Raw genomic sequence first — 25,468 nt, 5'->3', positions numbered from 1 at the left:
GGTTCCTAGAGGTGGAGGAGACATCCCTATTGCTTTGTAATATGATATTTTCTCTTAAACCCTTCTCCTATTAGTGAAAGGTACTCCCTTGTAATGGAGGGCTAGAATCCTTTATTTGGAAATTCCGTTGAGTACTTGATGTAAATATTATTACTATCTATTTGAAGTTGTTTTTATGTGTTCAATGTTTCTATCTGTGCTTATGTTATGCATGCTTGTGGCTTGATCACCCATTTATGTGTAAGGTTAGGAGCTTTAGCATTGGAAAATGTATCGTATCCTTAGAATTGGATAGGGCAGGGCTAGGTTATCGAACATAGAGTGCAGTAATTTAGTTTTTATCACGCTGTAATTGTAATGTTGTTCGGTTAGGCTAAGTTCAACAAGAGACATCTAAGAACGAAGTTTAATTTGAATTAGGCCAAACTTGCGAGACATTGGTGTTTGGTATTTATACCTTCAGCATAGAACACAAAAATAATTTCAAGTAGAGAAAAACCCTAATTGCATCAAGTATCTTAGTAGAAGGACCCAACGCTTTTACATATCTATTTTCACACTCACTTGCTCACAATTACTGCTTTTACTTAGAATAGAATTACTTCTATTTTTACTTCATGATAATCAATTCTTTAAACAAATGTCTATTTACTAAATGATGTTTTGCCAAGTAAAACAAGTTCCCTGAGTTCGATACTCGGTTCACACCATTTTAATTATTTACTTGACGACCCGGTGCACTTGCCGGTTAGATTTCACATCCACAAAAACAAGTAGTACCAGGATGCGAATAGCTGCCTTCAAGAACAATTAGCTGTTATTTTGTTGGGTATTTTGAACGCTCTCGAGGACATAAGTTTTACGATCCTATTTTAAGATCCTTTTTTGAAACGGAAAATGCAAGATTTCTTGAGAAAGTTGAGTTTGGGAAGGAAGAGAACATAAGGAATGTTGTCTTTGAGGAAGAACATGATATTGACAATGCTCAAGTCCTCATAGCTATTGTTTTTCAAGAAACAATTCTAGTAATAGAAAACAATGTTCTACATATTATTGATGACATTGTTCAAGAACAAGACAACAATGAGATTCTCCCTTAAATATTTATAAAACAACCTTAACAACCTTAAGAAGTGTCATTAAGGAGATCTGTTAGAGAGAGGAGAAGTTCAATCCCAGATGATTACATTATCTTTCTCCAAGAACATGAGGATGACATTGGTTTAACAGAGGATGATCCAATCAAATTTTGTCAAGCTATGCGTAGTTTTATCTCTTAAAATTGGATCGATGCCAAGAAGGATGAGATAAGATCTATGCAAGACAATGATGTTTGGAATCTTGTCGATTTATATGGTGCAATAAAAAGGAAGGAATTGAATATAATGAAACCATTTCTTCAATATCTTCAAAGGATTCTTTTTGAACAATAATGGCATTGGTAGCTTATTATGATTTAGAACTACATCAGATGGATGTTAAGATTGTGTTTCTAAATGGTGACAATGAAGAAATGATTTATATGGTGCAACCAGAAAACTTTGTATCAAGTGACTCAAAGTCTATGATTTGCAAACTAAACAAATCCATGGATGGTCTGAAACAAGCTTCCCGTCAATGGTATTACAAGTTTCATCAAGTCATTACCTCGTATGATTTTGAGGCAAATGCAGTTGATGATTGTGTATATCACAAGTTCAATGTGAGTAAATACTTATTCTTGGTATTATATGTTGATGATATATTGTTTGCTAGCAGCGATATAGGCTTCTTAATTAGAAGAGACTAAAAAATTTATGACGAAATTTTTTGAAATGAAAGATCTTGGGGAAGCCTTTTTTGTGTTAGGTATTAAGATACTAAGAGATCACTCTCAAGGAATCCTAAGGTTGTCACAAGAGAGTTATCTTGATAAGGTCCTAGATAAATTCAGCATGAAAGATAGTAAACCAAGACATACCCCAATAGCCAAAGGAGATAAATTTAGTCTCAAACAATGCCCAAATAATGACCTTGAAAGAATAGAGATGCAAAATATTCCTTATGCGTTAGTAGTAGGAAGTCTAATGTACACTCAAGTTTGCACTCATCCCGATATAGGATTAATTTATGGTAGGAGTTCTGGGCAGATATTTGAGTAATCCTGAAATACAACATTGGAAAGTAGCAAAATGTGTGATAGTTACCTTAAGAGAACAAAAGGATGCATGCTCACTAATAAGAAGTCTGAGAATTTGGAGATCATTGGGTACTCAGACTTTGATTTTGCTGGATGTCAAGATAGCAAACGCTCCACATTTGGATACATATTTATGTTGGCTGGAGGAGATATCTCTTGGAAGTCTTCTAAACAGGCTCTCATAGCTTCTTCGACCATGGTCGCGAAGTTCATTGCTTGTTTTGAGGCATCCAACCATGGGATATGGTTAAGAAATTTTGTCACTGGTTTGCGTGTGGTCGATGGCATTGAAAGACCATTGAGAACTTATTGTGATAATGAATCAGCAGTTCAATACTTCAACAATAATAAGAGTACAACCAAGTCAAAATTCATTGACATCAAGTTTCTGGTTGTTAAGAAAGGAGTTCAGAATAAATAAATTTCCATAGAACACGTAGGGACTGATTCCATGCTATCTAACCCACTTACTAAAGGTTTAGTACCTAAAATTTTTCATGACCACACTATTCATATGGGTGTAATTTCTAATAGTACATTGGTTTAGTGGGAGTCTCATTTCTGTTCTATATCCTATGCTTTTTGTATATTTGTATTGTTTGGATTTTCTGCAGAAATAAAGTTGAAGTTTATCATTTCATTCTGAGCTTGTTTTATTTGCAATATTTATGTTGTGTTTTGATTGATCTCTATTGGGCTAGTTGGAAATGAACATGAATAAGATGACATTACATATTATTTTCATGTCGTTTATCCATATTTGTATGTCATCAAGTATAAGAGACAATGGTGATCAGTGTGGCTTAGTCACGTTAGATTGTGATAAAAATCGCAGTGGTTCCTTGTTATTATATAAGATGGATTAGATTGGTTAAGGGAAGTCTAAAAGTAAATAACATACGGTTGCATCCCTAATACACCAAATCATAATCAGTTTTCTCCACTCCCCATCCGAAGAGAAAGCGAAGGTCCTATAAGAAATAAGGAGATTTGGTTAAGCAAAGTCATCAAACCAATTATTCTTGACTGTTTTCGAGATTCTACTGTGTTGATCAATCATTGTGGATCAAAGTATTTCTAAAATCCTTCTTGATAATCGAACATAATGTGTTCTTGGTGGTTATTGGTATTTTATAAGGATCCCCTAAAATTGTAACACAAACTTGATGCTACAGCCATTGGTTTTTTTAGATATCAATTTCAACTAGTTATTTTTTGTATTTACTTAGTAATATTGATTGAAGTTGAACCCCAACTTGTTAGATGGGGCTTGGAAGAAGAAGCTTAAATCATGTGTTTTGTTTATGGGTAAATAACCACTTTTGTCCCTCAATGTGTAATTCGCTGACAAATCTATCCCTGAAAGATGAAAATACAAAATTTAATCCCTGAAAGTGTAAAAAGTGCGACAAATATATCCTGCCGTTAACTTCCGTCCGTCACCGTTAATAAAGTCGCCTACATGGTACAGAAGGACAAATTTGTCATTGAAATGATTGTCAACGTGGATTGCCAGCATAGGGGCATATTTATCATAATATTTTTTTGACTTTTCGTCTTCCGACTCCGCTATCAAATGTGTCCCTGAAAGATGAAAATACAAAATTTAATCCCTGAAAGATGAAAATACAAAATTTAATCCCTGAAAGTATAAAAAGTATGACAAATATATCCGGACGTTAATAATAGATTGTAACTTAATTATTCTTATTATTATTATTATTATTACTATTATTATTATTATTAGTATTATTATTATTATTATTATTATTATTATTATTATTATTATTATTATTATTATTATTATTATTATTATTATGTGTTTATAATTTAATGCTCATATTTATTTAGTACTTATGTAATATATGCCTTTTAATATATATATTTTTATTATTTTGATTTCCTTGTCAAACCTTCATCTTTACTGTTAAAAAAAATTATCTTATAGCTTATAATTTTATCAAATTTCTACTAAAATTTTCATTTTTAATATTTAAAATTATTCCATATCTCAATTTCAACTTAAGTAACCTTATATTTAGATTGAAAATAATATGTTGAGAGTTTTGAGTAGAAAAAACACAATCGGCTGCAAGACCAAATTTATTTATTTTAGAAAAAAAATTTAATCAACTATTTTTTTAAAAAAAATTCTCACAAACTTTAAACTTGATAAAACTAAAGTAAAATTTTTAAAAAAAAGTCTCACAAAATTTAATCAATTGAGTTATCATTTTAAAAAAATAAAAGTCTTTTATTTCTTGAAATTTTTTGTTTCTTCAATTAATTATTAATCTTTATTATGTGCTCTTCCATAATATGCAAAATGGAATGCAAGGTCGTTGCAACCTTTAAATTAGCGAGAGATACAACTCTACGTTCCGCAAGTAATAAACCTCTGTACTAGTTTTTTTTTTAAGTTAATCTTTGTATTAGTTTGAGCATTATTATATTTTTTATTTAAATTTATTTGAGTTCTTTATTTGTTAGTAACTGTTTTTCATTTCAATCATATTATCTATAATAAGTATTGTCTCGAGTGGAAGCACATAAGGTTTATCCACGAGTTCTTTCATATTTGAGGTATACATATTTTCACATAAGGTTTACCTCACATAAGTACATTTTATTGATTAAGGAAAAAGAATTATAATTTCACTTTAGTTCTATCTAGTTTAAATTTTCTAAGACTTTTTTTTAAAAAAAAAATAGTTGATTATATTATTTTTTAAAAATAAATAAATAAATTTGGTCATGTGGCTCGTTGTGTTTTTTCTACTCGAAACACTTGACATATTAATTTCAATCTAAATATTAGAGTACTTAAGTTGGAATTGAGATAGAATAATTTTAAAGATTAAAAGTGAGAAATTTAGTAGAAATTTGATAAAATTATAAAATATAAGATAAAGTCTTTTTAACAATAAATATTAAGGTTTGATGAGGAAATAAAAATAATAATAATAATATATATATTAAAAGACAATTCAAAAATATATTGCATAAGTACTAAACGAATAACAGTAAATTGCAAGCATATAATAATAATAATAATAATAATAATAATAAGTTACAATCTATTATTAACGTCCGAATATATTTGTCATACTTTTTATACTTTCAGAGATTAAATTTTGTATATTCATCTTTTAGGGACGCATTTGTTTGCGGAGTCGGAAGACAAAAAGTCAAAAAAATATTATGACAAATATGCCCCTATGCTGACAATCCACATTAGCAATCATTTCAGTGACAAATCTGTCCTTATGTGCCACATAGGCGACTTTATTAATGGTGACGAACGAAAGTTAACAGCAAGATATATTTGTTGTATTTTTTACACTTTCAGGTACTAAATTTTGTATTTTCATCTTTTAGGGGCGCATTTGTCAGCGAATTACACATTGAGGAACAAAAGTGGCTATTTACCCTTTGTTTATTTATTTGGTACTACAGTCTTTTGTATTTTTTAGTCTATAATGTGTCATGTGATGAGTTGGATATTGAACTTTAGTTTTTAAGGGATCTAACTATCATGCTTGGAGGAATTTTAGTCATATTTGACCCATGTGTGCATCTATCATACAAACATGTTCCTTTGTCTTATTAATTTTGAACTGAAATATGTAGTACTAGCTACTAGGACTTTATGTGGACCATTCAATACTTGGATTGGCATATATTGATTTTCTTCTGTCTAATGGTTTTGAAACCATGTTTTTAGCTATTTATCATCTTATTACAAATGCTGCAGGGATCAAGTTTTGATAGCAATCCAAAAATGTGAAGTTTTGTTGCAAATCTTATGAATAATCTTTCAAATATTGGATTTATCTTACTTTAAACCGTATGTTGGAATAGCTTAGTTAGTTAGAGCATGTGGCTGTTAACCACAAGGTCGGAGGTTAAGCCCTCCTTCTAGCATTTATTTTAAAATGTTTTGCTTAGAAAGGGTGATTAATTTATGTTACTTATACTATGGTACAACAGACACTTATGTGTTATGTTCAACATAATGTTGTTAGAGCATATACTATTTACTTTATATTTATTAATTTTAAAAGTTCAATTATAATTATATATTTTCAAATTCTTTATATCAATCTAAATAGTAATAAAATAATAAGTAAATATTCATATTTTTATGTGAATTTTTAAATGTATTGGTTGTAATGATTTGCCATTATTACATGAAACTATGAATTATCTCAAGTGTAATACTTTATTTTAATTCATTTAAAACTTTTAGATTAATTTAATTATGAAAATATTTGTAAACTTTTTGTCTATTAAAGACCCAAAGTTAAAACACAAGATACCAAGATAAAACATAACAACATAGACATGTACACACAACTAAAAACATCATGTGTCCTATGACACTCCAAAATAACACGATCATATACAACCTCAGAGCCATCCAAACCTCCTCAGAACATGCATATAAAAAGAAGACGAAATCTAGAGTGGGAAAGCTCATCAAATCCCCCACCGTGGGAAACATATATGGTGTGTTAGATATATGGTTACATGGAAATTATCATGGGATGCATACATTGGAATATCTAAAAGAGAGAGAGAGAGAGAGAACCCTCTCCCCCCCCCTGCTTCACCCTTCACCGACCTCAACAGGCAAACAACCTTCCATCTCTAAAGTTTAACCTTAGCCACTCCTCGGTTGAAATCGGAACCATTTGGATGAAGCTCTAAAATCTTGTTGCTCTCGATCTCGGGACAATGCAATGATAGGACAAGGCAACCCAAAAAGCAATACTCTTGTGAAGCCAATGGTGATGCACTGTAGAAAGATGCAGATGCGGTTGGCGAAGCTGGTGTTCTTGTTTGTTCAGAGGCCGATGCAGATCAGGGAGGAAGGGGAGGGTTTGGCAGAGAGGCGATCATGTTGGATGCAAGATGATGTTGATTACCATCAACTTCAACCAACATGAAGGATGACGCCGACGAGGAGAGGCAGTTCTTGGGTGGCGAGTGGTGGATTGTGATCAGAGAATGGGCCGGTGAGTTAGGGCCTGGAAGAGAAGGGTTAGGAATGGCGAAAAAGAAGACTGAAGAGTTATTTTTCATTTTTTAAAAAATTTTGGTGCATATATCTCCATGGTAGTCTCCACTTGTTTTAGTCATTGATGGTAAAATATTCATATCTAACACACCATATATGTTTCCTATGATGGGGATTTAATCAACTTTCCCACCATAGAACTCGTCATAAAAAGAAACAACTCTCTAAGGAAAAATACATAGACTTTGAGCCGGCCAACCCTATACATAACTCTAAAGAGGAAACATAAACGAAAATCACACCTTCACGACTAGGTACACATGTCCATGAAGCCTCTGAAAGACATGGGTCGCCTCCTAGCCATCTACTCCCATATACGTCGAATACAAGATCATCAAAGACATGAACCACATGTGCAACAATGCAAGGATAAGATTACAAATAAAAAGCATACTAAAACAATGTGTAGATTAATAGTTAAAGCATAAACAAACACCATTCTATACATATAAAACATAATATTTGAAAATCATACTTAATGCATAAATCTTAGAAATTCATATAACAGAGCATCTCATAATAATTATTACCATCAACCATCACATCAAGATTCAATCATCATACATCATCATCATCACCTTGATTCATCCATCAAACATCATCATCATTAGTCCATCAATCATCAAAACCAAAGACAAAAAAATAGATATTGGAATAAGAAATGGATGACACTAAAAGAAGTGACTGGATGACACTATCTGTATAGTCCAATATCACCCTCTATGTTGGAATTTGTCTTCTATCTAGTGGCGCGTCCAGTCTAGTATACCTATGCATCGTCCAATTTGTTTAGCTAGTCTGTTTAGATGGTTCATTAATAATGTTTTGTTGTAACTGTTTTAACCATTTGTAACCATTTTTCGGTTATTTTGTTAAGTATGCATAGTCCTATAAGAGAAGTTAGTTAGCAAGGTTTAGGCAAACGAGTTAGAGAGAGCTTTTGAACCCAATTTCATTGTATTTGTTATTTGCAATACAATCTTCATTGTTGTGTGATCTTTCTTCTTCTTCTATCACCTATTTTTCCTATTTGTTTGTATATTTTCTCAGTCTTCAACCCTACACTAGACTCCATGGAGATTTACACTACATGAGTGATTAATCTAAGGACATCCCTTAACACAGTTGCATTCTATGATCTGATCATTCGGGAAGACCCAGATTAATCTTGCAGAAGAAGTGTGATTTTATCGAATATGGATGAACCTGGGCAGTGGCTTACCTTAGTAAGACTTGTGAAGACCATAACCTATCTAGGGATTTGCCCACTAATCCATTTTATAGGTCCATTTGGTGTTATACACCACGACAACCTTCAACACTAGGTTGAGGGCTTTATTAGCATGCCTAACTGATGTGCCTACTCACCATGACAATAATTAAATTTGGATTCCTTGAGGTTTAAGATGCGACACCTCCGTATCCACCATCTCACTTATGGTCGGTCTCAAGGATACCAGTTTCACCATCAATAATCCATCCCATGTGCACTAAAAGGGTCACTAATCCCCATAAAAGTCATTCTCAACATCTCAACATGTCATTTGAAGTTAAACACATAAGGGCGATACTTAGGAAGATACCCCATTAGGCGAGACCCCCAGGTTGCTTTAGTGAAGCGGAGTTCTAGTGTGGAACTCAACCTTCCAAGTATACCATTTTTCAACAACAACAAAATCTTCCCAAAGGATATAACTAACTCATTTTTACACATATGGATAGTCTCAAAACAAGATTATCATCCACAACACTACAATTCATCATTCACATCTTGTTCAATTCTTCATTAATTCATCATTCATATCATTTTCACCAATCATGAACTCTCACATAGTTCATCTAAACTTCATGATATTTTTCACACCACAAGTTCTCATAATCAAACACCAATCTCAACATATGAATGTGAATTGCTTGAGAATAACAATATATATATCAACTCCATTACACAATTAAGAGTATTTCATACTACAACAATAAAGACATATACATATATTATCATTCCAACAATGCAATCACCTCAAGAATAACATAATCATTATATAAATATGCATAATACATTAGCATATACTCTTTAAGGTCATTAAATCATAAAAGACGGAAGTGTTTCAACAGAATTTTCAAAATAACTAGATTCTAGCCCAACTAGCCAAAATCGTGGCCTAGCCAAAACGTTTAGCCTAGTGAGCCCGCAAATGCATGACCCAACCAAAGCACTCTAGAGACAACATTTTTCAGAAACTGAATTCTAGCCCAGCGAGCCAAAAGTAGCATCCAGCTAGAATTATGCATAACATATTTTGAATTGGTTCATCCTCTTCCCCCAAGCTTCCATTTTTTATGTTTTTCAAAAACCCATTCTGTTGGATCAAGTGGCCTCGGAATAATTAAGAAAAGGGGGTTGAATTAATTATTATTGTGTCTTAACTAATTAAAAAATTAATCCTTCTTAATGTTACTAGATTCAACTAGGTTTTTACTACTAAGTTAAGAAAGTGAAGAATAGAAACAATAACTTAACCAAAAGTAAAAGCGACAATTAAAAGTACATATCAGAAATTAAAGAGTGTAGGGAAGAAGAAGACAAACACAAGATTTATGCTGGTTCGGCAACAACCCGTGCCTACATCCAGTCCCCAAGCAACCACCAGTTCTTGAGATTTCCAATAACCTTGTAAAATCCTTTACAAGTAAAGATACACAAGGGATGTACCCTCCCTTGTTCTCTTTGAACAACCAAGTGGATGTACCCTCCACTTGAACTGATCCACAAGAGATGTACCCTTTCTTGTTCTCAATATTACAACCCAAATAAATGTACCTTTTACTTGTACCACAAAGGATGTACCCTCCAATGTGTTAAGACAAAGAATTCTTAGGCGGTTAGTCCCTTGAATCTTTGTAAGGGGAAACAAAAGATATCTCAGGCGGTTAGTCCTTTGAAATCTTTTGTTTTAAGGGAAATGGAAAAAGATATCTCAGGCGGTTAGTCCTTTGAAATCTTTTGTCAAGAGGGAGAAGGGAAAAAACAAAAGAATTCTCAAGCGGTTAGTCCTTTGAATCTTTTGGCAATAGAAAGAAGTGAATGAAGAAGAAGAGTAGCACAAGTTTTTGAACAATGAACTTTTCTTAAAAGAAAAAGTATTGAACAAAAACTCTATGAAAGAAATTTGTTAATCATGAAAGGAATCAGTCATTCTAAAATTCGTGTCATGGTCATATATTTATAGTCATTTGATGACTCAAGTTAAAAGTTTATGACTCTTGGAAATTTCTTCAAAACTAGTCACTTTAAGAGTTGACTCTTGTAAAAAAACTAGTCACTTAAAAGTTGTGACTCTTTTTGAAAACTAGTCACTTAAAAGTTGTGACTCTTAAAAAGATCTTCAGAAAACTAGTCACTTTAAGAATTGTGACTTTTGGTAATTTATTTTTCAAAGTAAGTCACTGGTAATCGATTACCATCAAGGTGTAATTGATTACACATCAACAGATGTGACTCTTCATGTTTAAATTTGAAAATCAAAACGTTTAGAGACTCTGGTAATCAATTACAAGTATTGTGTAATCGATTACACAAGTTTAAAATGATTTGAAAATGTTTTATCACTAGTTGTGACTCTTGAAATTTGAAATCTAACGTTTTAAAACATTGGTAATCGATTACATGATTATGGTAATTGATTACAGCTTTTTAAATCAGTTTTGAAAAGAATACTGGCTACTAGTAATCAATTACTGCCTTCTGGTAATCGATTACCAGAGAGTAAAACTCTTCGGTAAGAGATTTTTCTTTTTGAAAAATTCTTGTGTTATTCAATGTTTTGAAAAACTCTTTTAATACTTATCTTGATTGAGTCTTCTCTTGATTCTTGAATCTTGAGTCTTGATTATTCTTGAATCTTGACCTTGATTCTTGAAACTTGTTTGACTCTTGATTCTTTGGCATCATCAAAATAATCTTGGAAGGCATTGCTTCCACACATTCATCTCACATCAAACCCAAATAATTTTCTATCAAACATAACTATAACAACACCAAAACATCATCATTCCATGTATAAACCACACAATCAAAGCATTAATCAAACCAAATTAAAGTTTCCCTTACCTCTATAGATCCAAAAGGAGCATTTTGTGAAGAAGGAAGAGAAAGGAATGAGCTTTGGGTCCAAGGAAGGAGCTTTCCTCCACTCCAACTACAAGCCCTAAGCAACATCACCCAAAACCCAAAAATGACCACAAATAGAATCATAAACCAAAAAAAAAAAGTTTTTTTTCATGAGCTCCTATTGGTGCTTTATGAGAAAAACGAAAATGGGATTCAACAGAGGAAGAAAAGATGCTTACCACTCCATGACTCAGCCAAACAACATCATAGGGAGAGGAAAATGGTCCCCTTTGATCACCAACATCAAATCTTCAGCTTCTAGGATTTAAGTCTCTCTTGGAAAAGAAAAAGAAAAGAGAAAGAGAACTCATCCTCAATGAAATCTGAATTATGAAGGTTTAGGAAAGGGTTCATGACCCTTAGAATTCCCCATTCTACACTCATGCGTTCTTTAAGCACACTCACCTTTTAACATACATCAAGGCCCATCTACTCAAGCCCAAACTCACCAAAACTCACTAAACACACATAAACATAAGTAAACATTGTCACATAGATAATTATTTTATTTTAAGAACTTAAATTAAATTTAATTACTCTTATAATTTAATTAAAATCACTTAATCAGATATAATGAAAAACACACTATTATTTCTAATACATACATTTATTACTCTCTCCACACTTTAAATTTTATATTTTCTCTTTTCTTATTTTAAAATATACAATTTTCTCTTGAAATAGAAAAATACACTTCAATTTTCACCATTTTTTTAATTTTTACGAAAAAATTAATAATTTTTATTAATTTTTTCCCAAAAACATTTGCTAATATGTATGTTACTAAGTTAAATGATTTTTATAATATATTTTCTTAAATTATGCATTATTAGAAATTGCACTTTCAACATCGGTTATTTAGGGCATTCTACATTCGTTCTAAAACCGATGTTGAATGTATCATTGTTAACATCAGTTTTGAAAAATCGATGTTAACATAAATACGATAACATTGATTTTCTAAATACCCGATGTTAAAAACAATGAACTACAGTAAAAAAAGTGTATGCATGATGAACGTTGACATCGGTTTTACTACAAAACCGATGTTAATATTGTATATTGACATCGGTTTTCTAGAAAAACCAATGTTAATGTAATTTATTAACATCGGTTTCCTACAAAAATCGATGTTAATGTATTACATTAACATCGATTTCAGTTGAAAACCGATGTCAACGTTGATGATGCATACACTTATTTGGTGTAGTTCTTTGTATATAACATCGGTTATTTACAAATAACCGATGTTAATATACAAGCGTTAACATCGGTTTTCTATTATAACCGATGCTAAGGTGCATGTGGACATCGGTTTTCGTAAATAACCGATGTTGTTTACTATATTAACATCGGTTTTTGTTAATAACCGATGTTGTTTTCAAGTTTTTTTTTATATAAACTTTATGTTTTTACAATAAACCCAAATTTGTACCTGTAAAATGCAATTTCAGACCCAAATCACAGTAAATAAATATTGTATTCTGCTTTCAAGCAGTTTTAATCATAATAAACATCGAATAATTCATTTATCATAAAGAACAATCAACAATGAATTCAATGTTCAAATTACATAGGAAATGTCAAAAATGTTAAACCAAAGTAAACTAAGCTAAAATTAATGTCCGTAAATCCTAGGTCTGATCTCTAACTCGGAGATAATATTGTGCCCACTAGATCTGCAACGCCTTTAATCTCTCTAGCTCCAATGGTCTAGGATCATTAAAATACTGCATGATGAAATAAATCATAATAAGTTAATAATGTAATACAAATTATAAAAAAATTGAATTTGTTTGAAATAAACATACCGCTTCCCAGTTATTCCTAAAAGTTCCTAAAATGATGGTGGACATCCAGTGCATGACATAGTAGCCGCACTCAGTACTTCCTTTTTGTCTATTACACTAAATACATAATGAAATTTGGATATTAATTAAACAACTAGTGTACAGACACATAAGAAATATATATAAGTGGAAGTTTTATGTAAATGACGTACCTTGACGACAATCCACCTAGCAGGAGCCTTTGATTTAGGCTGTGGAGCATCATCAAGACCTTTTAAAGCATTGTTCCATGCGAGCAACAATTAAAAACTGGTGTTGTACGTTGAGGTATTTCAATGCAAATATATTGAAAAGAACACTAACCTGTTAATAATCCCCTGAAGGTAGTTGTCTAGCCTGTTATGCAATGAACAAAACCAGACAACTAGGTGTTCCTTGGGCAAGATGACCACCATTTGCTAGTGTCCGCTGCAGTGGAGACGAATATGGGTTAGTATATTGGTAAACATTAGTTAAATTCAGTTATTTTGTGAGACTTACCCATTTAGGTAGGCTCCAAGATAGACATCACGTTTTGAACTCTGCATCCAAGTTTTTATGTAACTTTCAGACTCAAACTGTGATTGTCCAAACCTCTGAATGGACTGTGGCTCGAGGAATCCATAGATATCATAATTCCCCGCTCGCATACTTGTATCAGTGAGATGCCTGTTTATGTTAAGTCAAAGTTAAATATTTATGAATTCAAAGCAATAACTTAGGTAATTAAAAGTAATATAAAATGACTTACATAATCCACAACTGTAACACTGAAATGCTGAGACATTGACCACCGTGTGCGATTTCGGAGAGGTCTTCGTGCTTTATGTAGAGCGGGAAATCTGGATTAAAGGCCCCGAACATGGTGGCATCCCATGTAACCTGATAAGGCCTCAAGAAAAGCTCTGGGATGGTCAATGTCATCAGATAAAGCGGATCATCAACCTCCGGATCGGGCTTTGGAGGTGGTTTTGCCGGAGACACAACTACCTGTTCATGAAACAAAGTTAAATGGCCTAATTTGAGGCACGCTGAATGAATTAATTTAAAAAGAAGAAACATATAGTAAGAGTAAAGTACCTGCTGTGATAAAGACTTGACCAGATGTGTCGGCCAAGCAAGGAAGGTGTGAAGTGCCTGCCCCACTAAGGAAACCTCATCAGTGGGTACAGGAACTGGAGCATCTGCATCTGTAACCTCCTCCACACCCACCTTTACTTGGCCAGGCAACAAATGAATGTTATGAACAACAGTGGATCCCTCATAAACTCTCCTCAGGGCAACCAGGCGGGTAGGATCTGCTTCGATGTACAAGCTGCACCTATCTGAGTCACCCGTCTCAGGATCGTTTCCTGAGGGATCAACACAACTCCCCTTTGTGCTTACTCGAGGACCGGAGGGACCAACCAGAGGCTCGGGAGGCAGTGTAAGTCCTTGAGATTGCATCTGGGACTACATATGGCTGAAGGATGCCATGAGCTGCCGCGCCACTTTTTATGTGATGGACTCCTCTAGCTGGTCCCTGATTTGCTGGGTCAGCTGCTGCAATTCTTCAGGAGGCAGGGAGGAAGAGCTGCGGGATGTCCGTGGAGCCGATCCAAAGTATTGCTTGATCATGACACCGGCTCCAGCAGCACGAACACGTCCAGGGTGCTCTGGACGTCCAATAGCAGCGGTGAGAACATCCTGACGTCCATGGGGGACGAAGGATCCCTGTGTCGCCTACTCCTCAAAGGAATCCTGCACAAAAAACACAGTTGTACATGGCATTCACAAAATATTGAAATATAATTCTAATGGTTAGTTGAAAATGACTTACGATCTTCTCAGCGATTTCCTTTGCGGCCTCAGTCATCATCTCCCCTATTTTCTTCGTGCAGGCCATCTTCCACTTGACGTGGCGTCTGACCGGGGATGGAGGGTCGATGATGCCATCAACGCTTCTTGACTATGCAGCTTCCTCCAGCTTCTTCTTGGTCTTCTCAGCCAGGAGCTTCTGCTCCAAATAGTCATAACCCCCACGAGACAGAACGTGGGGGGCAGTGTTCTGCTTCTGGATGGCCTATGCCTTTTTGCGCACATCCTGCAAAAATAAAACAATAATGTTTCAAATTGTTAGAATGAAGTATAACAAGTTAATGTTTTTTGGAAAACAACTTAAATGCCAAGGAACATACCTCCCAAGAAGGGTCTCTACGAGTCTGGCAAAACTGGGCCCATTTTTCCTTGCTAATGTCGTATTTCTCACAGACAGTGTCCTCCACACCGTCCTGATCGGCTGCAAGGGCCCATTTCCTCATAAGGTCTGATTTTAACTGCCTCCATCTCTCCCCCACGGTCTGAAGTAACTTCCTTTTTGTCCTATTGTCAGAAGCCTCTGGGATTTCAAATTTCGCCTAACAACATCAAACAAAGTTTATTTGTTACAATAATGTATATTTTGGCTTTTAATTAAACAAAATCAAATAAGAAAGGAAAATACCTGAATATCCTCCCAAATCAAGTCCTTCTGAGCAGTAGGGACCTCCTTCTAGTTCTCGTAGGTGACTTCCACCTTATCACGTGCCACAATCCCCAAATATGTTCTTAATTTCTTCCTGTGGGGACCGTCGGCCTTTGCTTTTGTAAACTACATTGTAATTTGCAAAACAAAAGTTGAAAGGAAATATATTGAGCTGGTAGATGAGGAAGAACCACGGATTGGTGCTGATTGTTCTAATGTAGTCTCTAATAAATATGAGATTTATAACGAGGAAGCAGGGAATGCAGCACAGAAGCATAAACCAAAGAGGGTGGAGAGTGTCAATGCTGATGCAGAAGCCTTTGGTGATCACTGGAAAGTTTAGATTGGTCTATGCATTCTGAAGCTGAAGCATTAGAACATATGAAGAAAAGAGATACAGGCCATCAAAGTGTGTCATTGGAGAATAAGACAGGAGATTCAACTGTGTTGAAGATAGGAGATTCGGCTAAAGTTGTGATAAAACAAGACATGAAGGGAGGAGAGCATAAATATGGGTATAACAACAATAAGCGTGAGAAGCCAGAGAAGGTAAGACTGGTGGATGATGAAATTGGCGACAAACATGAGCTGTTTGATTGTTCTTACATAGAATTGTACAAGTATTGGGTGTCGGGGTTTCTCTAATCTGATTAACGACTTAATTGTTAATCATAATGTGTCTGTTGTAAAGTCATGCAAATGTGAGTAAAGCGGAATTCATTATCAAAAGGATGTAGTTTAACACTACACACAACAGTCTATGGAAGTCATGTTCCTTCTATGAGATCTAATCTTAGGAATTAAAATGTATGAGAAGCATGAAAGGAGTACTGTGGGGCTTCTTGGTAAGGTTTTCTCCTTCAGAATAGTTTCCACTCCTCATAGAGAGCCTAATAACGTGGCCGAGACAGTGGTAAAGAAGGAGAACAAACACTCCTCTTGGCTGATAATTTGCAAACAAAAGTCCCACAGTTATGGAAACTTTCTCAACAACAAAAAATATATTGTTAGAAAAGCATCGATATTCCACATAAAACCTGCAGGGGCACGCACATATAAGAAAGGAGGAACTGAATTTATTTTAGAAAAAGAAATACATGAAAGAACATGGGATTCGATGTAAGGTTGTTGCTAGAAAAGCTCCACACAAGGTATAAAAAATCTACTCCATGGAGCTCCTTATTTTCATCTTTTAGTCTTAAAAATAAGCTACTTATAATTTTAAGGACTTTTATATAAAGTGTGTTTGGCCCAAGTTTTACTTTTAAGGACAAAAAAAGGGAAAAATAAGCTGGGGCAACATAATTTTTGGTGATTATTCATGTGTCTCTCACACTGTGGGTGCTTCAACTTGCTGGTAATAGACTGGAACATCAGAAAACCACGTTACTTTTATGAGAAATTTTGAGAAGTAAATTTTGCTAAGCTGGTGAAACTAATGTGCAGATTAGTGGGTGTTTAATTTTGACTTGCGGTTTCATTTTGTAAAATTTCGCTACCACCAGCAATGTATGGGCCAAATTCGTGCCACTTTGGTGTCAAAATATATATAAAGCACAAAGCCAATAAGGAAAACCATAAAGCCAACAAACAAGCCATATATTGAGTCCAAAAATCTGTATATATTGAACAATTTTCCTTGCTAGGTGGTCACTCAGAGGTAGCACACAAAATGAAGAGTTTTTTGTTGTGGCGTGTGGCCATTGTGGAAAAAAATAGACCCTATGTTGCAATGTTGTTCATTCAGTTTGTGTATGCTGGAATGGCCTTGCTTTCCAAGGCTGCAATTTCCAAGGAAATGAGCCCTTATGTGTTTGTTGTTTATAGACAAGCCTTTGCATCAGTTGCTCTATCTCCATTTGCTTTCTTTGACAGGTTCTAAAGAGTTTATATTTTACACTTTACACTCATCCCTTGTTAATCCTTTCCATAAGTATGCTTAAAAAATTAATTTGTTTGTTAATTTTTTGCAATTCATTGATTTTGCAGCAAGCAATCAGCTCCTTTGTCATGCAACTTGTTGTGCAAATTGTTGTGCAAATTGTTTCTAGTTTCCCTTGTTGGGTATGATATGTCCCTTTCCTGACCCCATTACTTGCTTAACATTGTCAATTCAAAGATTTAAGTTGAAATTTCTAAATGATATACTCCTTGATAGTGACGTGATATCCTAAGTGTTTGTTTTTTGTATGTGCTTTGATGGATAGGTTAACTGCAAGTTCAAACCTTTACTATGTTTCAATCAACTACACCACTGCAACATTTGCTGCAGCCGCCACAAATACTGTCCCTGCCATTACTTTCATCATGGCTGTTTTAATTAGGTAAAATTAAAAATAACCATCCATTTATTTTTCTGAAGCAGGGTCAAGACCTATAGAGAGAAATCAAAGTTTTGATATGGTGAAAACTGAAATTGGTTTTCGAAATTTCAGGATGGAAAGCATTTCCGTAAAACGTGTGCATGGATTGGCCAAGATTTTGGGGTCCGTTCTAAGCCTTGCTGGGGCAATAACATTTGCTTTAGTCAAAGGACCTCACCTGGGTTTCATGAAATGCTATCCAGAAAATTAGAACCATACTTCTCACCCTTTAACAATTGTGCACTCCAAAGGTGATACTATTAGAGGCTCTCTTTTGATGCTCGCAGCTAACACTGCATGGTCCTTGTGGCTTATTAGTATAGAGTAAATTACAGTAATTACTCTCGGGATTTTATGAAATTATACAAGCTTCTCCTATTTTTATCTAATCTTCCGTTGATTTTATGAAATTATACAGTAATATATTTTTCATATTGGTGTTTTCAGGATTCCTAGTGAGGATGCAGAGTCTCAACTCTTAAAAGGCAGAAAAAAATGCAGTGGAAGCTTTTGAGACAGCCCAGGCTATGGGTGTTATTATGTTTGACTTGCCAAATTGCCCTAAGAAACATTGTCAACTAGAGACATCCTCTGTCATTGAAAACCTTCAGTTTGGGAATACACTTGTTTTATTACCCTTTAATATAGAGCAACCTCTTAATGCAAGGTTTTTGGTGGAAAAGGGATTAGCCATTGAAGTGAAAAGAAATGAAGATGGATCATTCACTAGAAATGACATTGCCGCATCCCTTAGACAAGCCATGGTATTGGAGGAAGGAAAGAAGATCAGAAATAATACAAGAGAAGCTGCTGCAATTGTAGGAAACTTGAAGCTGCACCAGGATCACTACGTAGTTGCATTTGTACAGTTTCTTAAGAATGGAATGTGGAAACCAATATGAAGTTGAAGAGGATGATTACTGTTTCTTATTTTAGGTTTATCATCAGTTTGTTGAATAAAGTCCTACTCTTTAAGTCGTGGTTCAATAATTGCATCTGTTTTCTATCTTGTAAGGGTAATTAAGGCCAACTCCTGTTTTTGAATTCAATAAGACATTCCCTCTGAAAAATCCGTGAGGCACTGCTGTGTTTTTACATTTTATAGGATCTATCTAAATAAAATTTTCTAATGTTTTAATTCAGCCAAAAAGAAAAGTTGAATGTGAAAGGTGGGCTCGAAGAGGTAGGAAGGAGAGAAGAATCTTATCCACACACATCCACAACAAAGGAGAAGATCTTAGTCTCATCTTAGAGACACAACATAACACAAACACAACACAATACACAAAAGCAGTAACCAGAGAAAATGGCTAGTGTCTTTTCTGCATGTTCAAGTTCTGCTGTTCTTTTCTACAGGAGAAACTCCTTTCCCTCAAAAGGATCTTTCTTTCACCTCAAAAGGCCTCTCTCTGCCAACTGTGTAGCTTCTTTGGGGACTGAGGTATCAGTGTCTCCAGCAGTAGACACTTTCTGGCAGTGGCTTAAAGAAGAGGGTGTTGTCTCTGCCAAGACCCCAGTGAAGCCTAGTGTGGTGCCAGAAGGCCTAGGATTGGTTGCACTCAAAGACATTTCTAGGAATGAGGTTGTCTTGCAGGTTCCTAAGAGGCTGTGGATTAACCCTGATGCTGTGGATGCTTCAGAGATTGGGAAGGTGTGCATTGGATTGAAGCCTTGGCTGGCTGTTGCATTGTTTCTGATAAGAGAGAGGTCAAGGAGTAATTCTGTTTGGAAGCATTATTTCAGCATTCTGCCTAAGGAAACTGACTCTACTATATATTGGTGGGAAAACAACCACATAGGCACATAGCAAGCATCGTAAGGAGGGGTCTGCCAAATTAAGGCTGAAGACTACAAGCATGAATTGACATGTATTATATTTGTGTTGAGGTGTACACAATGTGAAATGAATAGCACAAACGCCATTTTTTTATGATTTTAAAACAATTGATAATATCATGAACACCAAATTCTGCATCATGGTCCAGCGGAATTTGGAATGAAGATTTTTTTATGATAGAAAAGTTGAATACACAGGACTTTAGAAATAAGAGAAATGAAACTGCTACCACAATTGACGTAATAGTCTCGAACCAGGATATAATTTCTCCTTTTATAATTTTTCTTGTTGGTGTCTTACCTTCATTTTGTGTTCACTTATCTTCCTTAATATTAAAAATTATTTTTCTATCCCCTAAAAAAGGCAGAAAAAAATAGGGTGTTCGAGAACCATTAATATTTTTTAGAAAATTAAATGAAAATAAAGGTTCAAGCCTTTTCTACGAAATAAGCTGATGAAATATGGGAATAAATTGTGCTCTAAAGCTGGTGAAAGCTTGATTCCCTCAGTTCTATTTTAAATGTCTTAAGTATAGAATTATAAACCATATCCAGATATATGTTTTCTCATCCAAAAAGCTTTCCACAAAACCAAAGTTCATGTTTCCATATTACAAAGGAGATTATGACAATATTAAATTGCGTCATGACTAGGAAACTGTCTATGGGTGGAGTGGAAAACAACAGTGTTAGTAAGAAGTCATTGCCAGATATCCACCAATAAAAGCAATTGACTTTTGGACTTTGGGGTGATCAGTCACATTGATTGACAAAAACCATGTAACTGAAAATTATTTTTTAAAAAATCACATCTTCCTCAAAGTTTTAGAGTACATATATTCATATTGATTATTAATTCATCTAGTTCTCCTTCCAAAAAACAAATTAATCTAGTTGAAATTTCTCTAAAAAAAATCATCTAGTTATACAAATTCAAAAGCCGAAAGCAAATGAAAGGCAATGTGTATGAATAATAGATGAAATGGAAAAGCCGAAAGCAATGTGTATGAACATGATTAGGAAGGCATGATTAATGATTGGAGTCAAATGAAAGGCAAGCAACCTACTACCATTTATTAACTTCAAAGGTCCCTCTTGATAAACACATGCCCACGTCTAAAACACAGAGTAATCACACAAACTACAAAATGAGAGAATAAAAAGAAAAAGTGAAGCCTTTGAATGAAACATCCTATGACAGGTGTGCACGCACAATAGGGTTTGGAGTCAAAGGGAAAATGATGGGGCCATCGAGAGGCACTGCCGTGGTCACTGGTCAGAGAAGGGAAAGGTAGACGCGTCCCGCAAATTACGACCCTTTTAGATTTTGTTAGCTATTCATGATTTCATGATGACTGAAATCATCATTTTTAGTAAAAAAGGAGAAATAAGGAAAAGAAAACAACTTCCTTATCAGAAAATAAGGAGAAATTTATTTCATAGATTTGATGTATCTTTTTTTTATAAGCACGTTGCATGGTCTATTAGTTAAGTACCGTGAAAATGGTGTTATTTAAGTACTTTCCTAGGTCTTAAACCAAGAGACTGTTGTCCGCTTCTACAATATCATAACCTATCTAATCTTTAAATGTAATGAAGAGCCTTATTAGTTCAAACTAAAACCAAATTAAAGTTTATATCAGGTGTTATTATATGGCAGTGGAGAGGAATGAGCCAATCAATCATTTCCAGTGGTACTGAAAGTAAAATTCTATGTGATATGATTGCTTTGTTGATTGTTAAACAAAGGCACTGCAATTTAGATGGTAACTAATAACACTACTCATTCCCCTAACCCCATTGTGTCCATCATTTGTATTCAATTGAACTTTACTTTTCTGTCATTAAAGAAGAATGGATAGAAAGGAATATAGAAGCAAAAGTACATCTGAGGGATGAAAAAGGAATGCTTCTGAGAAGTAAAGAAATTAAAAAGAACAGTGTGCCTAGGTGGCCCAAATAAACAAGGCTGCCCACAATCAGTGAGAAATTTTCTTGAAACAGCCATGAACAGATACAGAACAAGGAGAATTCAGAACACATAATCCTATTATAGAAATTATAAAACAATCTTCTTGGGTTGCAGTAAATTGACTAAGCTAACATAAACACAAGCAGTGACATTAGTTTGCATGCTCATTTTGTATTTGGTATAAAACCGGGGAACAAGTATTCCACACTCTCCAGTGGGCACATAAACATTAAAAGAGTATTAATTGAATATTCTGAACAATATGTTCAGGCCTACCAACCAAGTTCAATTCATTTATAAAGATTTGTGTTGACTAACCTGATTGCAAAAGCAGTCTGGACAGCAAGGTCAATGTGTCGAGCTAACAAGAAGATGATTGAGCCACTACCTGCTAGGAAGAAGGAAGAGTACCTGCAACAATTTAACATGAACTGCCATAAGTTCCATTATCAAAGCTTTCATTCAATACATGCATGTTTTGAATACAAATGTAGTATTGGTTTGTGAAAATGAATCTAGGAAAATGAAATATATAAATAGAAAATTACATTAGATAATGTTAATTAATTCTCCTTCATCATGATCATTACGATTAGCATGAACGTCGTCAACTTCTTCTTCTCCGACAACGTTAGGAATGATTTGTGCGGTCAAAGGACTAACATAGGTGTCCATGTATGAATCATCATCTTCTACATTAACACCAATTGTTTTGCCCTGGAGAACCACGCACCACCTTTCATCACAAGGGTCTTGCACGTAAAATATTTGTCTAGCTTGTTCTGCCATGATGAAAGGGTCATTGTGGTAACCAAGTTTCTTCAGGTCTACCAACGTAAATCCTATATCATCGGTGCGCACACCGGTGTTGCTGTCAACCCATTTACATTTGAAAACACATACAGTAAATTTCACATAGTTAAGTTCCCAAATTTCATCAATGAACCCAAAGTAAGGGATGGAAGCTACACAAGGATTGGCGTCATTCACACTTGCGAAGTGTTGAGATTCAGCCCTTAGGGTGATCCCGTTGTTCTGCATTGTACTTTTGTCATCTTGTGCTTTTGTGTAAAATGAATACTTGTTTATGTCGTATCCTTGCCAAGTTATAACATTTCTTTTAGGCCCATCTGCTAGCTTTCTTAATGTTTCTGAAGCATTGTCATTTGCAAAGATTGTATCTTTAAACCAATCACAGAAAGTCTTGTTATGCTTTTTCAACACCCAATTCTTTGACATTTTTGGATTATTCTGTTTGACTAAAGCTTCATGCTTAAGTATGTATGGCAAAACTTCATTACTGTTGTTCAACACATACAAGTGAGCTTGTAACAAATGTTCTAGACTTGGAGTTATCACATGCAGTCCTCTTGAACCCTTACCACCCACCCTGTCATCATGCCGAGACTCAGGAAGGCCAACAAGTTTAGCCTTCTCAATGTATTCTGAACAAAATTCAATGGCTTCTTCTGCAATGTACCTCTCAACAATAGATGCTTCTGGACGATATAGATTCTTTGTATACCCTTTTAAGATCTTCATGTAGATAAACAGGACCACAACATTTGATTTCTCTGAACAGATGCACAATCAAGTGAATCATGGTGTCAAAGAAAGTAGGGGAAAAATACATCTCCAACTGGCACAATATAATTGGGGCCTCATTTTCTAGCTCATCAAACTTCACAGGATCAATGACTTTGATACATATAGCATGGAAGAAAAAGCACAGACGAGTTATGGCTAACCTGACTTTGTTTGGCAAGATGTCTCGTATAGCCACGGCTAATAATTGTTGCATGAGCACGTGACAATCGTGAGACTTTAACCCTACAAGGTTAAGCTCCTTCAACTGCACAAGGCTCTTAATATTTGAAGAGTATCCTTGTGGAACCTTCACCCGACGAAGACACTGACAAAAACTTATCTTCTCCTTTTTGGACAAAGTATGGCAAGTTGGGGGCAAGTAAATTTTCTTCCCATCAGACCTTGGATGCAACTATGATCGTATCCCCATATCAGCTAGATCTTGACGAGTATTCAAGCCATCCTTCATCTTGCCTTGAATGTTAAGGAGCGTCCCAATCACACTGTCATATACATTTTTCTCGACATGCATAACATCAATACAATGTCTAACATCTAGATCAGACCAGTACGGAAGATCAAAGAAAATGGACCTCTTCTTCCATATGCAACTCTTACTTTTATCCTTCTTTTGGGTCTTTCCAAATACAGTATTCAGGTGTTGAACCCGCTGATATACCTGCTCACCAATCAACGGTATGGGCGCAATATCGTGCTCTGGACTTCCATTAAAAGCTTTTTTGAGTCGTCTGTAAGGATGATTGGGTGTTAGAATGCGGCGATGTCTACTGTAGACTATTTTTCTTCCATGTTTTAGTTGTATGTAGCTTGTGTTTTCTTCATAGATGGGGCATGCATGATGACCCTTAACACTGTAACCGCTGAGATTCCCATATGTTGGAAAGTCATTAATGGTACAAAAAAGCATTGCACGCATTTCGAATTACTCCTTGTGACATGCATCAAACACTACAACCCCCTCGTCCCACAACTTTCTCAGATCTTCAACCAACGAACTTAGATAAACATCAATGTCATTTCCTGGCTGTCTTGGGCCCGATATCATCATAGACAACATCATGTATTTTCGCTTCATGCACAACCAAGGAGGCAAATTGTAAATTACAAGCAGAACTGGCCATGAACTATGTTGAGTGCTTAAGGTCCCATATGGATTCATTCTATCACTGGCTAGTCCAAGTCTAAGATTTCTTGGGTCTTTCCTGAAATTCGGATACAAACCATCAATCTTCTTCCACTGCGAGCAATCAGTCGGATGATGGACCATTCCATCAGAAATCCTTCCATTTGCATTCCATGTCAGGTCTTTTGCGTCGTCCTCATTAGAAAAAATACGCTTAAACCTTGGAATGATTGGAAGATACCACAAAACCTTCGCTGGGGGGCCCTTGTTGGAGTTTTCATCAGAACTGCTTTCCTCTTCATCCTTCACTTTGTACCGTGAAGTCCCACAGATAAGGCATTTGGACATTTCTTAGAATTCATGCCTGTACAGTATGCAATCATTGGGGGAAGCATGAATCTTCTAATACTCCATACCCATCGGACACAATATCTTTTTTGCCTTATAGTAAGTTTTAGGCAATGTGTTGTCATCTGGAAGTAGATTGTGCACTACCTCAAGCAGTGAGGTGAAACTTTTGTCACTCCACCCATACATGGCCTTCACATTAACCAGACTTAACACCGCAGACAACAAGGTTAACGAATTATTGCACCCCGTATACAAAGGCTTCTTTGAATCACTCTACAATGCTTCATACACAGGGGCATGTGCTTGTTGGAAAGACTCTTGTCCAAGGTCACGAATCATGTCCTCCAAGCGATCTCCCATTTCTACATCAAACGGTTCAGATTGGGACCCACTCTGCATGTCTGTGACTTCACCATGCCATATCCACGTCATGTAATTCTTCTTAATCCCATC

The 25,468-nt window shown here is 35.1% G+C and overlaps 1 protein-coding gene across 1 annotated transcript; it reads left to right on the top strand.

Moving 5' to 3' along the window:
• The first annotated feature begins 7,124 nt into the window (after positions 1-7,124).
• On the top strand, positions 7,125-18,440 carry LOC114373554 (WAT1-related protein At1g43650-like). The gene is made up of 6 exons (XM_028331386.1): positions 7,125-7,197; positions 16,560-16,675; positions 17,510-17,637; positions 17,752-17,826; positions 17,970-18,086; positions 18,198-18,440. The coding sequence occupies exons 1-6, from the start codon at positions 7,125-7,127 to the stop codon at positions 18,334-18,336; spliced, it is 648 nt and encodes a 215-aa protein (XP_028187187.1). The 3' UTR covers positions 18,337-18,440.
• The last annotated feature ends 7,028 nt before the right edge of the window (positions 18,441-25,468 follow it).

The sequence above is a fragment of the Glycine soja genome, chromosome 1 (genome assembly GCF_004193775.1).
Source record: "Glycine soja cultivar W05 chromosome 1, ASM419377v2, whole genome shotgun sequence".
NCBI lineage: Eukaryota > Viridiplantae > Streptophyta > Magnoliopsida > Fabales > Fabaceae > Glycine > Glycine soja.
The sequence above is the reverse complement of the archived record's forward strand: the minus strand, read 5'-3'. Positions and strand labels throughout refer to the sequence as shown.

Bases quoted from the DNA above. Each gene is read 5' to 3' on its own strand.
- LOC114373554 (XM_028331386.1), top strand. From the start codon at position 7,125: ATGAAGGATGACGCCGACGAGGAGAGGCAGTTCTTGGGTGGCGAGTGG. The intron at 16,676-17,509 runs GTAAAGAAGGAG...TTGTTCATTCAG, and splicing joins ATAACGTGGCCGAGACAGTG to TTTGTGTATGCTGGAATGGC. The intron at 17,827-17,969 runs GTATGATATGTC...TTTGATGGATAG, and splicing joins TTTCTAGTTTCCCTTGTTGG to GTTAACTGCAAGTTCAAACC.